The sequence below is a fragment of the Aethalodelphis obliquidens genome, unplaced genomic scaffold (assembly GCF_003676395.1).
Source record: "Aethalodelphis obliquidens isolate GAN/ISIS:26980383/991018 unplaced genomic scaffold, ASM367639v1 scaffold37, whole genome shotgun sequence".
NCBI lineage: Eukaryota > Metazoa > Chordata > Mammalia > Artiodactyla > Delphinidae > Aethalodelphis > Aethalodelphis obliquidens.
This window is the reverse complement of record NW_020837981.1, coordinates 368,787-385,376: the sequence shown is the minus strand read 5'-3', so window position 1 is coordinate 385,376 and position 16,590 is coordinate 368,787. Positions and strand designations below refer to the sequence as shown.

Here is a 16,590-nt window from a genome sequence, read left to right as displayed (position 1 = left end):
CTAGTACTTTGTTGAAGATTTTTGCATCTATGTTCATCAGTGATATTGGCCTGTAGTTTTCTTTCTTTGTGACATCCTTGTCTGGTTTTGGTATCAAGGTGATGGTGGCCTCGTAGAATGAGTTTGGGAGTGTTTCTCCCTCTGCTATATTTTGGAAGAGTTTGAGAAGGATAGGTGTTAGCTCTTCTCTACATTTGATAGAATTCGCCTGTGAAGCCATCTGCTCTTGAGCTTTTGTTTGTTGGAAGATTTTTAATCACAGTTTCAGTTTCAGTGCTTGTGATTGGTTTGTTCATATTTTCTATTTCTTCCTGATTCAGTCTTGGCAGGTTGTGCATTTCTAAGAATTTGTCCACTTCTTCCAGGTTGTCCATTTTATTGGCATAGAGTTGCTTGTAATCTCTGATGATCTTTTGTATTTCTGCAGTGTCAGTTGTTACTTCTCCTTTTTCATTTCTAATTCTATTGATTTGAGTCTTCTCCCTTTTTTTCTTGATGAGTCTGGCTAATGGTTTATCAATTTTGTTTATCTTCCCAAAGAACCAGCTTTCAGTTTTATTGATCTTTGCTATCGTTTCCTTCATTTCTTTTTCATTTATTTCTGATCTGATCTTTATGATTTCTTTCCTTCTGCTAACTTTGGGGTTTTTTTGTTCTTCTTTCTCTAATTGCTTTAGGTGCAAGGTTAGGTTGTTTATTCGAGATGTTTCCTGTTTCTTAAGGTAGGATTGTATTGCTATAAACTTCCCTCTTAGCACTGCTTTTGCTGCATCCCATAGGTTTTGGGTCATTGTGTCTCCATCATTTGTTTCTAGGTATTTTTTTGATTTCCTCTGATTTCTTAGTGATCACTTCGTTATTAAGTAGTGTATTGTTTAGCCTCCATGTGTTTGTATTTTTTACAGCTCTTTTCCTGTAATTGATATCTAGTCTCATAGCGTTGTGGTCGGAAAAGATACTTGAAACAATTTCAATTTTCTTAGATTTAGCAAGGCTTGATTTGTGACCCAAGATATGATCTATCCTGGAGAATGTTCCATGAGCACTTGAGAAAAATGTGTATTCTGTTGTTTTTGGATGGAATGTCTTATAAATATCAATTAAGGCCATCTTGTTTAATGTATCATTTAAAGCTTGTGTTTCCTTATTTATTTTCATTTTGGATGATCTGTCCATTGGTGAAAGTGGGGTGTTAAGTCCCCTACTATGAATGTGTTACTGTCGATTTCCCCTTTTATGGCTGTTAGTATTTGCCTTATGTATTGAGGTGCTCCTACGTTGGGTGCATAAATATTTACAATTGTTATATCTTCTTCTTGGATCGATCCCTTGATCATTATGTAGTGTCCTTCTTTGTCTCTTGTAATAGTCCTTATTTTAAAGTCTATTTTGTCTGATATGAGAATTGCTACTCCAGCTTTCTTTTGGTTTCCATTTGCATGGAATATCTTTTTCCATCCCCTTACTTTCAGTCTGTATGTGTCTCTACGTCTGAAGTGGGTCTCTTGTAGACAGCATATATATGGGTCTTGTTTTTGTATCCATTCATCCGGTCTGTGTCTTTTGGTGGCAGCATTTAATCCATTTACATTTAGGGTAATTATCGATATTTATGTTCCTATTCCCATTTTCTTAATTGTTTTCGGTTTGTTATTGTAGGTCTTTTCCTTCTCTTGTGTTTCTTGCCTAGAGAAGATCCTTCAGCATTTGTTGTAAAGCTGGTTTGGTGGTGCTGAACTCTCTCAGCTTTTGCTTGTCTGTAAAGGTTTTAATTTCTCCATTAAATCTGAATGAGATCCTTGCTGGGTAGAGTAATCTTGGTTGTAGGTTTTTCTCCTTCATCACTTTAAATGTATCCTGCCAGTCCCTTCTGGCTTGCAGAGTTTCTGCTGAAAGATCAGCTGTTAACCTTATGGGGATTCCCTTGTGTGTTATTTGTTGTTTTTCCCTTGCTGCTTTTAATATGTTTTCTTTGTATTTAATTTTTGACAGTTTGATTAATATGTGTCTTGGCCTGTTTCTCCTTGGATTTATCCTGTATGGGACTCTCTGTGATCCTGGACTTGATTAACTATTTCTTTTCCCATATTAGGGAAGTTTTCAACTATAATGTCTTCAAATATTTTCTCAGTCCCTTTCTTTTTCTCTTCTTCTTCTGGAACCCTTATATTTTGAATGTTGGTGTGTTTAATGTTGTCCCAGATGTCTCTGAGACTGTCCTCAGTTCTTTTCATTCTTTTTTCTTTATTCTGCTCTGCAGTAGTTACTTCCACTATTTTATCTTCCAGGTCACTTATCCGTTCTTCTGCCTCAGTTATTCTGCTGTTGATCCCTTCTAGAGTATTTTTAATTTCATTTATTGTGTTGTTCATTGTTACTTGTTTCCTCTTTAGTTCTTCTAGGTCCTTGTTAAATGTTTCTTGCATTTTCTCTATTCTATTTCCAAGATTTTGGATCATCTTTACTATCATTATTCTGAATTCTTTTTCAGGTAGACTGCTATGTTCTCTTCATTTGTTAGGTCTGGTGGGTTTTTATCTTGCTTCTTCCTCTGCTGTGTGTTTTTCTGTCTTTTCATTTTGCTTATCTTACTGTGTTTGGGATCTCGTTTTTGCAGGCTGCAGGTTTGTAGTTCCCGTTGTTTTTGGTGTCTGTCCCCAGTGGCTAAGGTTGGTTCAGTGGGTTGTTTAGGCTTCCTGGTGGAGGGGACTAGTGCCTGTGTTGTGGTGGATGAGGCTGGATCTTGTCTTTCTGGTGGGCATGTCCATGTCTGGTGGTGTGTTTTGGTGTGTCTGTGGACTTACTATGATTTTAGGCAGCCTCTCTGCTAATGGGTGGAGTTTTGTTCCTGTCTTGCTAGTTGTTTGGCATAGGGTGTCCAGCACTGTACCTTGCTTGTCATTGAGTGAAGCTGGGTGTTGGTGTTGAGATGGAGATCTCTGGGAGATATTTGCTGTTTAATATTAAGTGGAGCTGGGAGGTCACTTGTGGACCAGTGTCCTGAAGTTGGCTTTCCCATCTCAGAGGCACAGCACTGACTCCTGGCTGCAGCACTAAGAGCCTTTCATCCACACGGCTCAGAATAAAAGGGAGAAAAAGTAAGAAAGAAAGAAAGAAAGAAAGAAAGAGGATAAAATAAAATAAAATAAAGTAAGGTAAAATATAATAAAGTTATTTAAATTAAAAAAAATTATTAAAAAAAAAATTTTTTTAAAGTAAAAAAACGGACGGATAGAACCGTAGGACAAATGGTGAAAGCAAAGCTATACAGACAAAATCTCACACAGAAGCATACACATACACACTCACAAAAAGAGGAAAAGGGGAGAAAATAATAAATCTTGCTCTCAAAGTCCACCTCCTCAATTTGGGATGATTCGTTGTCTATTCATGTATTCCAGAGATGCAGGGTACATCAAGTTGATTGTGGAGATTTAATCCGCTGCTCCTGAGGCTGCTGGGAGTGATTTCCCTTTCTCTTCTTTGTTCGCACAGCTCCCGGGGTTCAGCTTTGGATTTGGCCCCGTCCCTGCGTGTAGGTCGCCGTCGGGCGTCTGTTCTTCGCTCAGACGGGACGGGGTTAAAGGAGCCGCTGATTCGGGGGCTCCGGCTCACTCAGGCCTGGGAAAGGGAAGAGTACGGAGTGCAGGGCGAGCCTGCGGCGGCAGAAGCCATCGTGACATTGCACCAGCCTGAGGCCCTCCCTGCGTTCTCCCGGGGAAGTTGTCCCTGGATCCCGGGACCCTGGCAGTGGCGGGCTGCACAGGCTTCCCGGAAGGGAGGTGTGGATAGTGAGCTGTGCTGGCACATAGGCTTCTGGGTGGCGGCAGCAGCAGCCTTAGCGTCTCATGCCCGTCTCTGGGGTCCGTGCTGTTAGCCGCGGCTCGCACCCGTCTCTGGAGCTCCTTTAAGCAGCGCTCTTAATCCCTTCTCCTCGCGCACCAGGAAACAAAGAGGGATGAAAAAGTATCTTGACTCTTCAGCAGCCCCCGACTATTTCCTGGACTCCCTCCCGGCTAGCCATGGTGCAGTAACCCCTTCAGGCTGTGTTCACGCCGCCAGTCCTCTCCCTGCGTTCTGACCGAAGCCCAAGCCTCAGCTCCCAGCCCCGCCCACTCCGGCGGGTGAGCAGAGAAGCCTCTCGGGCTGGTGAGTGCCGGTCGGCACCTATCCTCTGTGCAGGAATCTCTCTGCTTTGCCCTCCGCACCCCTGTGGCTGTGCTCTCCTCCACGGCTCCGAAGCTTTCCCCTTTCGCCACCCACTGTCTCCGCCCGCGAAGGGGCTTCTGGTGTGTGGAAACCTTTCCTCCTTCACGGCTCCCTCCCACCGGTGCAGGTCTCGTTCCTATTCTTTTGTCTCTGTTTATTCTTTTTTCTTTTGCCCAACCCAGGTACGTGGGGAGTTTCTTGCCTTTTGGGAGGTCTGAGGTCTTCTGCCAGCGTTCAGTAGGTGTTCTGTAGGAGTTGTTCCACGTGTAGATGTATTTCTGATGTACCAGAAGGGGAGGAAGGTGATCTCCGCGTCTTACTCTTCCGCCATCTTCCCCTAGATCTTCCATTTGGTTTTGATGTAACTTTTGAACTTGAACATTTTTGCTGTGCTATTTGGGGCCCCCTAGTGGCCAATTTAATAATGATATATAGATAGTAAACTGTCAATTAGATCTAATGTACCAATTATTCTTTATGCAGATTATTCTTTCTATGAGGATTAGATGGGGGTGGGATATGTGGTTATAGTACTTATGATACTTAGCCCTCTTTGTTTTGTTATGGGTCAAGACTTGACACCTAAACTTACTATAATTTTGTTTCCTTAGTAATAATTCACTATTATAAACTGTTTGAAAATAGCGGTATATCTTTGTTTTAGCTGCTAATAAGTTAACAGCTGACATCATTGTTCTCAGCTCTTTTTCTCCAGTGTTAGATTTAGGTCCATTGTTGTATGTCTATTGGAACACCATATCCAGTTTGAAGATTATGAAAGAAAAGCCTGAATTACCAAACAAAAAAAAGATCTGATTATTATAAAAATAATAGACATTCATTATTCTTCACAATAAAACTTTTAAAATATAGAAATCTTAGAAAAAATCATCCTTAATCTTGCTTCCCAATGTTTTTCTTTCTGGGGTTTTAAAAATATTTATTTATTTATTTGGCTGCACTGCATCTTAGTTGCAGCACGTGGGATCTTTCAGTTGCGGCATGTGGGGTCTTTAGTTGTGGCATGAGACCTCTTAGTTGTGGCATGCAGAATCTTTAGTTGTGGCATGCAAACTCTTAGTTGCAGCATGTGGGATCTTTAGCTGTGGCATGTGAACTCTTAGTTGAGGCATATGGAATCTAGTTCCCTGACCAGGGATCGAACCCCTGGCCCCTCTGTTAGTCATTAGTCATTAGTTGTGGAGATATACATCTGGTGGTCATTAGTCATTAGTAATGGAGATATACATCTGGTGGTCATTAGTCATGCCATCAGATATACATCTGGTGGTCATTAATCATGACATCAGATATACATCTGGTGGTCATTAGTCACCAGTGATGGAGATATACATCTGGTAGTCATTAGTCATTAGTAATGGAGATATACATCTGGCGGTCATTACATCAGATATACATCTGGTGGTCATTAGTCATTAGTGATGGGGATATACATCTGGTAATCATTAGAAGGTATTTAGATCCTGAGACTGAAAGAAAATCACCTAGGGGGTGAGTGCAGAGAGAGAGCCAAGTACTGGGCCCTTGAGTAAGAAGTTGAGGAGATGAGGAGGAGCTAGCAAAGGAGACTGAGAAGGAGCGACTGGGGAGGTAGTGTGAGGTGGGATGAGAACCAAGAGGATGTGGTATCCCTAAAGTCAGATAGAAAGAAGAAAGCAGTGATCAGTGGTGTCAAATCCTGCTGACAGTCCGAGTAAGTTGAAAATGGGGAGTTGACTGATGCTAAGGTGGAGGTTATTGGTGACCTTGAAATATGCCGTTTCAGTGGAGTGGTTTGGACCAATGCTTGACTGGAGTGGGTTTAAGAGAGAATGGGAGCAGAGGGAATATTGACAGTTCTTTCTTTTTTTTTTTTTTTTTTTTTTTTTGCGGTACGAGGGCCTCTCACCGCCGTGGCCTCTCTCGTTGCGGAGCACAGGCTCCGGATGCGCAGGCTCCCCGGCCATGGCTCACGGGCCCCGCCGCTGCACGGCATGTGGGATCTGGCCAGACCGGGGCATGAACCCGCGTCCCCTGCATCGGCAGGCGGACTCCCAACCACTGCACCACCAGGGAAGCCCTGACAGTTCTTTCAATGAATTTTGCTGTAGAGGAGAGCAGAAAAGTGGTGCAATAAGTGGGGTGGAGGAGCTGAGGAGTAACACCTTGAGGAGCAATCACAGCATGTTTGTTTGTTGATGGAGATGCTCCAGTAAAGAGAGAAAAATCAAGATTTAGGAGAAAAGGGGAGACTTGTTGAAACCTGATTAGGAAAGAGGGTATAAGATCTAATGTCTAAGTGTCGAAGAGATGGCTTTGCATAGAAGCACGAACAGTTAGTTCGTCTGTAGTAATAGGAAGTTGGGCAAAGTATATGGGTATGATAGAAGTGGGTAAATATGTTGTTGACAAGTTGTAAATGATCACCAGCTGCACTTGAAGGTAGGGGAGGAGATGCTGGGGATTTAAAGAGTAAAAAGGTATAAAAGAGTTATCTTGGAGAACGAATGGACAGGAAAAGATAAGATTGCTGGGTACTACCTTGAGGTTAGTGGTAATGAACTAATGAATGACTAGTTTTCATTGGTTACAGGTATAGAGTAGGTGGTGATTGAACTAGGGTTCGAGTTTAGCTGGTCAGTACCTTGGAGATGAGAGCAGCAGAATTAGAGAAGTATGATAGGGAACGATTATAATAAGGGACCATGTAATCTAAGCTGGTTAAGGAGGGAAGTGAAGAATGAGGCTGTAAAAATGAAGTATGATCATTGTGTTCAACGTAGATCCCTTGTGGTCAAAGAACTGTTGGAGTTGTGCATTTAGAGGGGGTAAGTTGAGATAGGAGAAAGTAGAGTTGAAAGCTTAAATTGAAATTAAGGAAAAGTATGTAGTTATTGATAATGGTAGTTATATGATTATGAGAATGGATAACTGAGGTAGGGTGGAGAATAAAATAAGTGAAGGAGAAGAGGGCAAGGAACCAAGAGGCCAGGTTATTGGAAGGAACACCCACATTGATACTGAAATCACAAGAATTATAATTGGATAGGTTATTAGATTTGGAAGAGATGACCATGAACAAATCTTCAAGGAATGATAAGAGTGATTGGGGATAATAGCTGTTGCTTCCTGTATACTGCCATACTTCCCATACTTCCAAATGGACTTTTCATGATTTGAAACTTTCTTACCTTTTTACAAAGGACCCTGTACTCTCATCAAAAGTCCTCAGACATACCATGGTCTGTCATAACTCTGCCTTTTACAGCTGCTCGTTCTTTTGTTTAGATGCTTATAGCCATAGTGCTTACCTTCCATAGGAGCATTGCTCCCCAGGAGACTACTGTTTCCTATTTACAGCTTATAGTATTTATTACATTATTTTTAAACTATGAGTTTACATTCACTACTTTTCTCTCCTTTTTGTTCTTTTAAAACCAGGCTGACAGTTCTCTTAGGCCAGGGACTTAATCTGTCTTTTTGTCCCTGTAGCACTATAAAAAATTTATCAGCAAACTCTAGGAATAGATCTATTTAATAAATACTCTTTGGGGATTTCCCTGGTGGTCCACTGGTTAGGACGCTGCACTTTCACTGCCAAGGTCATGGTTGTATCCCTGGTTGGGGAACTAAGATCCCGCAAGCCTCGCAGCGCGGCCAAAAACAAAAAAACAAAAAAAACCCACAAACTTTTTGAAAGTCAGTTATTATTAAGTAAATATTGGTATGTTTCTTTATTTCTATCTCACTAAATATGATGCTTACTTAGGTTTACTTATATCAAGTGCCACAGTTAATGAAAAACTGTTTAAATTATAATGAGTTTTTTAATCTGTGTATTACAAAGTGACTTTTCTTAATCTGGTGTATTTTAGAGAAGATTAAAAATACAGAAGCAACTATTGATTATGCTAACAGATTAAAGATAGATAATACAGTCACTTGGACATCTTGAAAAGAGCCTTGGTTTGTTGGGGTTTTTTTTGCGGTACGCGGGCCTCTCACTGTTGTGGCCTCTCCCGTTGTGCTCCGGACGCACAGGCTCAGCGGCCATGGCTCACGGGCCCAGCCACTCTGCGGCATGTGGGATCTTCCCGGACTGGGGCACAAACCCGTGTCCCCTGCATCGGCAGGCGGACTCTCAACCACTGCGCCACCAGGGAAGCCCCAGAGCCTTGGTTTTTTATTTTCTCTCTGGTTCAAGCCTTCTGTTTTGATCTTGGGAATTGAAACGTGTGTGTGTGTGTGTGTGTGTGTGTGTGTGTGTGTGTGTGTGTTTACTTTTTTTTTTTAATATTTATTTATTCATTTTGGCTGTGGGGATGTCTTAGCTGTAGCACTCGGGATCTTCATTTCGGCACGCAGGGTCCTTTATTGCGGCATGCAGACTCAGTTGCGGCATGCGTGTGGAGTCTGGTTCCCGGACCAGGGATCAAACCCGGGCCCCCTGCATTGGGAGCATGGAGTCTTACCCACTGGACCACCAGGGAAGTCCCTAATCTTGGGAACTGAGTTCACAGTTGAAGGAAGGAGGCCCTAAACTTACATAATCAATGGCGTAAAGGAAACAGGAGATTTAAAGGTGACTATAGTGCAGTTAAACAAATGCTGTTTCCCGCCTTCTTTACTAAGTTATTGTTTAAATGGTGCAAGTTTTTCAACACAAAAAAGTGACCATGCTAAGGATTTACTCGTTTGATGTTAGTGTACTGAGCTTTATTTTCCTTAAAGAGAGTCTTTATGTGAGCAATTTTTGTGGATGCTTTGGTTTCTCCTTACGATTTCTTATATATTTTTACTTTTATAATTAAATGGAGTAACAATGTAAATCACCTATTAATTATGTTTTTGATTCATAGTTTATGTTATATTTGCTTTGGGGATATAAGTTAATATCAACTTATAAAAATTTAATGACAAAGGCTTATTTTAGATTTTTTATTCTTTCAGAAACCATGAGTGGAGGATCTCAAGTCCACATTTTTTGGGGTGCTCCAATCAGTCCACTGGAAATGACAGTATCACAGGAACCAACTTCTTTAGTGTCCACTGCGGACCCCTGGAAAGAAATTCAGCTTTTGTACAATCACCATTCCTTACATCTGAAGGATGAAAAATGCAGGCACAAAAGTCTTGAGGATTATCAGGCCCTGGAACCTCTGGACCCTCCAGATCTTCCTCGTGGTCATTTTCCAGCAAACTCTGTGAACAGATTTGTTCACGTGAAAGATGACTTCACACATTGCATTTCTGAAACACAAACTATAAAATCCCAGAAGAGTCACCCCTTGGGGTTGAGTGATAGAACCAACTCCAGTGATCAAATATGTGGATTTAAGGCTGGATTTCAACATTTAACTGAAGAAGAAAAGTATCAAAAGCTTTTCAGTGAACATAAGAAAATCACAGTTGAACAGCCTAAAGATCAATCAAATATACATGGTCAGAATGTTCCAAAAGATTCCTTTCAGTTAGATCATAAGTGTGCAGCTATATTGGATGTGATCTGTGGTGCTGAACAGACTAATACGGGGCCAGGAGCTATGGAAACAAACTGTGCACCAGCAGAGCATCATGAAATACAAAACCAGTGTCAGGAATTATTTTCCTCTAGCACAACAGACAAACCAAGGCCTGAAGGAACAGTTAGGAAGGTCTCAGGCCTTAAAATATCCACTGATACTGAATTTCTCAGTGTAATGACCTCCAGCCAGGTTGCTTTTTTATCTCAAAGGAAGTATAAAGGGCAGAATTCTATAAATAAAGGAACCATTAAAATGGAGATTGAACCAGAGGCAAGTCATGGGGAAATAAGAATAACTGAAGATAATTTGATTCAGCCCAATGATGATTCTACAGAAGGATATGAAGGTGGACAGAACCAAGCCTGTTCCCTTGAACTTTTTAGTCCTGAAACAAAAAATAGCCACATTCTCTTGAACACCGATAAAGGTCTTGAAGAAAATATAGGATCTCAAGAACTTTTCCGTTTTGATGATAAATTGACGCCAAATGAGATACGCATTGAGTCATGTAGCTCAGGAATACTGTGTTCCCAATTAAATACCTTCCACAAAAGTTCTGTTGAAAGAAGTTGGACCTCTGAAGATAAATCAGGCCATCCTCAAGCTCTATCTGAAGTCCCCCACGTCGCTAAGAAAAGCAAGTTGATTTCTAATCAGAGAGATCATACTGTAACAGTGCACCAGAGGAATGTGTCTGGATTTAAGGGCATTAAAAAAACATCGTTAATAAAAAACTGTGATTCTGAAAGTCAGAAGTATAATTGTTTAGTCATGGTGTTATCTCCGTGTCACGTGAAAGAAATAAACATAAAATCTGGACCAAATTCTGGCTCTAAAGTGCCTTTAGCAACAATTGTGGTAATTGACCAATCAGAAATTAAGAAGAAGGTTTTTCTGTGGAGGACTGCAGCGTTTTGGGCACTTACAGTGTTTCTTGGAGATATAATTTTACTCACGGGTAAGGTCATCATGGTATAGTGGGAGTTTATTTTACAAAGCTGTGGGCTTTTTCCCCCTCCCACTTTAAGCCTTTGAGGATTCTCCCTTTACCCTTTGCCTCTCAGCGTTCCAGCAATGATCGAGTTCCTTATGGCATCCGCGTTGGTCTCTTCACCCCTTCCCAGGGTCCTGTGCATTGCCATTTCTGAGCGTTTGTCTGTCCTTCTTAGTTCTGTCCCTCCTTCCCACTCATCTTCTCCTTAAGAAGCCTTCTCTGCTTGCTCCTCCTTTCATTCACTGTGCTAGCATTCATGTCGTGTATCATCAGACTCTTTGTCTTTTATAGTTTTATTTATGTATATCTTTTTTTTTACCCTTTTCCTTAGGTGTATTAACCATCTTATGATAAAAGGACAATATATCTACTACTTAATCCCTAATAAAGCTGTGCACACTACATTCTTATTGAGGGAACATAGAATTTCTATTGCATTTTAAAATTATTTAAATTACTGTAAGGGCTTGGACAACATGGGTTTGAACTGCATGGGTCCACTTATATGTGCATACTTTTCAATTGTAAACACTACAGTACTCCACTGTTTGTGGTTGGTTGAATCCGTGGATGTGGAGGAACAAGGGATATGGAGGGCTGACTGTAAAGTTATAGATGCGTTAACCCCACGTTATTCAAGGGTCGCTATTAATCACATTTGGAAATATGGAAAAGAGAAACTCCTGGTATTATACCAACCTCGTATAACCGCCAGTGGAGTTTTGGAGTGTTAACCTTCCTCTTATCTTCCCCGTGCTTCTCAATCTGTGTCTGCATACATGGGTAATAGCTGATATTTTTTGGGAACTTACTTAGTGTCAGTCCCTGTTTCAAACTTTACCTGTCTTTCAACTCTATGAGGAGAGCACTGATTATCATCCTCATTTTTCAGCTGGAGGAAATTGGGACCCAGGGAAGTGAAGTAACTTGCCCACTGTCACCCAGCTAGGAGGTGGCAAAGCAGGGTTTCACCCAGACTCCAGAATCCCTACTCTTAATATACAATTGTAATCATGAAAAACAGTTTGTATCCTGCTTTTTCACGTGAAAAAAGAAATCTTAACATTTTGTTACATGTCCTTTATTGATTTAAAGATAAACACACCAGCGTATTAGGGCAGAGATACCAGTCATTTTAAGAATGAATCCCAGGACTTCCCTGGTGGTGCAGTGGTTAAGAATCTGCCAATGCAGGGGACGCGGGTTCGAGCCCTGGTCTGGGAGGATTCCACATGCCATGGAGCAACTAAGCCCTTGCACCACAACTACTTAGCCTGTGCTCTAGAGCCTGTGAGCCACACTACTGAGCACGCGTGCCACAACTACTGAAGCCTGCGTGCCTAGAGCCCCTGCTCCACAACAAGAGAAGCCACTGCAATGAGAAGCCCACGTACCGCAGCGAAGAGTAGTACCCGCTCGCCACAACTAGAGAAAGCCCACACGCGGCAACGAAGACCCAACACAGCCAAAAATAAATAAATAAATAAAAATAAGTAAGTGGACTTCCCAATCTTAATTAAAAAAAAAAAAAAAAAGAATGAATCCCAGGACTTCCCTGGTGGCGTGCAGTGGTTGAGAATCTGCCCGCCAATGCAGGGGACACGGGTTCGAGCCCTGGTCCGGGAAGATCCCACATGCTGCAGAGCAACTAAGCCTGTGTGCCACAACTGCTGAAGCCCGCGTGCCTAGGGCCCCTGCTCCGTAACAAAGAGAAGCCACTGCTGTGAGAAGCCCGCGCACTGCAACGAAGAGTAGCCCCCACTTGTCAAAACTAGGGAAACGCCCGCGGGCAGCAATGACGACCCAACGCAGCCAAAAATAAGTGAATAAATAAATAAATTTATTTTAAAAAATAGCATGAATCCCAGACCAGGATGAAGTTGATTGAGCTTAATAGCACATCTAAAGAAAATGTGATAGAGAAGAGGTGTGGGTCAGCCTTAGAAGCTTATAAAGAAAAATCAAGGCAATCAATCACTGGTAATTCCTACCAGATGGTTTGCTGGGGGAGTGAGAACCTTAGCTAATATACGCTGGTATTTGTGTAAGATTGTCAGGTGCAGTCCCTACTGAAGAGATGAACATGGGATTGTAACAGCTTGGCATAGTCTTGTCTTACTGGTGGTATCCTTATTCGTTGGCAGCTCAGGTCATCTAACTCAGCTCTGTTCTGATTCAGTGCTTGCTGAGCAGCCCTTTCCGTATGACTTGGCTTCCAAGGTGTAAAACTGCCTACAAGGTGAGAACAGGCTGCAAGTGTTGTTCTTTGGCAATTAATGCCTTGTTGTATATTTAAACAAAAAGATTGTGTTCTGTTTTGGGTTTTTTTGTCTCATTAACTGAGCTTATGCTGCAGAGCTGAAATCTATTTTTGAGTGCTGAAAAAAATGAGGTTCCCCAGACCATAAAGAGAGGGTTAGACCGTGGACCATGGTTACTGTACCAAGGCATTACTGTCACTGTGTGTGCCTCCCAGAAGGCCTTTACCTAGCAGATGGAGACTCAACCCTGCTATCTCTCTATCTTTTCCTAGTGTCCATACAATTGTTAACAACTAGGTAACATTCTGTGAAGTGATTTACCACAATTTACTTAACCATTTTCCTATTATAGAATATTTAGATTATTTCTATGAACACCTTTTTTTTTTTTAAACAGGTTTTTTTGTTTGTTCTGTTTTGCCTTATTTTCTTAGGAAAAAAAAGTATCTAGTTCACAATTTCTGAATAAGAATGCCTTACGTTATGCTTATTAGCAGAAGGGGTAAATGCATACTGAATATATATATATGTGTATATATATATATATATATATATATATATATTTTTTTTTTTTTTTTTTTTTTGCGGTACGCGGGCCTCTCACTGTTGTGGCCTCTCCCGTTGCAGAGCACGGGCTCCAGACGCGCAGGCTCAGCGGCCATGGCTCACGGGCCCAGCCGCTCCGCGTCATGTGGGATCTTCCCGGACCGGGGCAGGAACCCGTGTCCCCTGCATCGGCAGGCGGACTCTCAACCACTGCGCCACCAGGGAAGCCCGGCAGGCAGATTCTTAACCACTGTGCCACCAGGGAAGTCCCTATTCACTGTTAATGTATCAGAAGTATACGTTGTACCATTTACCTTAAGTGAACAAAAACCATTAAACTTCTATCTGTGGAGCAGAGCTTCCATATTGATATTGTTTGAATATACAGAAGCAATTTTGTTATTTTACCTACATACAGACATACCTAGATTCAGAGTTCAGATTTGCTATTTTATCATTTTGTTCCTTTAGGCAGATGATTTACCCTATTTGAACTTCAGTTGGCTAGCATGTGAGAGGCATGCACAGTATTTTGCTATGATAGGTACGTTAACCACAATGTGAAGGAATTTTTGGCATGATCAGAACTTTTTTTTTCCCCCTTTCTAGATGTTACTATTCATGAGGATCATTGGGTTGGTGAGACAGTACTGCAATCAACATTTACCAGTCACTTATTAAATCTTGGGAGTTATTCATCTGTCCATCCTGAAGAATGTAAGACACATTTTAAATATAATAATTTCTTAGTATTTGAAGTATATTAGAAAAAAGTAGGGTTAAAATGGTAATGTTACAAAATGTCTTCTAAACAAGTTAGCTGAAAGGTATTAGTCTATTTTCTTTGTAAGAATGAAAATAGAATTTACAAAAATTAACTTGTATAGTATAATCATATTTAAGAAATATTGGGGGCTTCCCTGGTGGCGCAGTAGTTAAGAATCCGCCTGCCAATGCTGGGGACATGGGTTCAAGCCCTGGTCCGGGAAGATCCCACATGCCGCGGAGCAACTAAGCCCATGCGCCACCACTACTGAGCTTGCACTCTAGAGCCCGCGAGCCACAACTACTGAGCCCACGTGCCACAACTGCTGAAGCCCATGCACCTAGAGCCTGTGCTCCGCAACAAGAGAAGCCACCATAATGAGAAACCCACACACTGCAACTAGAGTAGCCCCTGCTCACCACAACTAGAGAAAGCCCGCACGCAGCAATGGAGACCCAACACAGCCAAAAATTAAATAAATTAATTAAATAAATTTAATTAAAAAAAAGAAAAAATATTGGGGTTCATGTTTCATTTTCTTATTTTTCTTAGAGTCAATATAGTCATGGTTCTTAACCTTTTAGCAAGTCATAGACCTCTTTGAGAAGCTATGGGCCATTTCTTCAGAAAAATAGACTTAAGTAGATAGATATAAAACCTTGCATATCATTCCAAGTGGTTCCAGGGACCTCAGAAGTTCTTCCGTGGAGTTTCTGAGCCTCTGGAATTCTTGAGGTAATGAAAAGAGGGGGTTGTATGGCAAATACATGTTCAGTTTTAAAAGAAACCACCAAACTGTTTTCCAGAGTGGCTCCTACCAGCAGTGTTTCTTGTAGTTTCTCTGCATCCTTGTCAGCATTTGGTATTGTCCTGTTTTGAAATAGTAGCCATTCTAATCAGTGTGTAGTGATATCTCATTGTGGTATTAATTTGCATTTCTCTAATGGCACAAGACAGATCTAATAGACAGAATATAACTAAGGACATAAAAGATCTAAAGAACAGTGAACAGTGTTGATCTGATGAATAGGATAGATCCTATGGATATAAATTGAACTCTACATTCTAATGATAGAAATATGCATTTTTGTCATGTGTCCACAACACAGTTAGGAAAATTGATCCTATTAGGTCATAAAGAAAATGTCAGTAACTTCTATAAAGTAGAATTATTACAAACATGCTGATCAAATGGTATAAAACTAGAATTTATTAACAATAACAACAGCATGTCCTATATCTGGAAATTTTAAACCTATTAAAAAAATCCTGGGTGAAAAAGGAAATACAAACTGATATTATAGAATTTAAAAAAAATAATGACAATGAAAACACTGCATGTCAGAATCTCTGGGATGCATTTAAGGGAGTTATCAAAGAAAAATTTATTAGCTAAACTCTTTTTATCAATAAAAATGAAAGAATAAAAATAAATGAATTAAATTCCAAACTCAGAAAACTAGCAAAAGAATAACAAAGTAAAGCAGAGAAACAGGAATGAAATAATAAATTAATAAGAATAAGAATTTAAAAATGATAATTTTAATAATAAATCAAAATCTTGTTTCAAAAAAAGATAGATGAACCAGCTAGTTAATTTGATCAAGAAAAAAGGGAGACATGCACCCCAATGTTCATTGCAGCACTATTTACAATAACTAAGACATGAAAGCAACCTAAATGTCCACTGACAGAGGAATGAATAAAGAAGGTGTATGTATATACAATGGAATATTACTCAGCCATAAAAAAGAATGAAATAATGCCATTTGCAGCAACATGGATGGACCTAGAAATTATCATATTAAGTGAACTAAGTCAGAGCACTCATATGTGGAGTCTAATTTTTAAAAATGATACAAGTGAACTAATTTACAAAAACAGAAACAAACTTACAGATATGGAAAACAAACTTATGGTTACCAAAGGGGAAACATGGCGAGGAGGGATAAATCAGGAGCTTGGGATTAACATACACACATAACTATATATAAGGTAGATACCAGCAAGGACCTGCTGTATAACACGGGGAGCTCTACTCGATGTTCTGTAATAACCTATATGAGAAAAGAGTCTGAAAAAGAATGAATATATGTATATGTAAACTGAATCACTTCATTGTACACCTGAAACTAACAAAACATTGTAAATCAACTGTAATACAATAAAGTTAAAAAGAAAGAAAAGAAAAAGAAAACGAAAAGAAAAAAGGGAGAAATCACAAAGATACAGAATAAATGACAAGGAGGAAATAATCATTGAAACAGAAATTAAAAACCAATAAAAGGG

General features: G+C 40.4%; 1 protein-coding gene across 16 annotated transcripts in view; it reads left to right on the top strand.

Annotated features, from left to right (window-relative positions):
* SHLD2 (shieldin complex subunit 2) overlaps positions 1–16,590 on the top strand; it is a 112,163-nt gene that overhangs the window by 45,526 nt on the left and 50,047 nt on the right. For 11 of the 16 annotated variants that reach the window (XR_003437835.1, XM_027129659.1, XM_027129657.1 and 8 more), the window contains 3 exons: positions 8,541–8,791; positions 9,160–10,692; positions 14,145–14,252. Coding sequence is in view for 15 of the 16 variants with exons in the window: in XM_027129659.1 (XP_026985460.1) it covers positions 9,165–10,692; positions 14,145–14,252 (1,636 nt within the window). In the remaining variant the exon portion in view is untranslated. The remainder of the gene's footprint in view (positions 1–8,540; positions 8,792–9,159; positions 10,693–14,144; positions 14,253–16,590) is intronic. The other 5 variants (XM_027129650.1, XM_027129654.1, XM_027129649.1 and 2 more) reach the window with 1 other exon arrangement.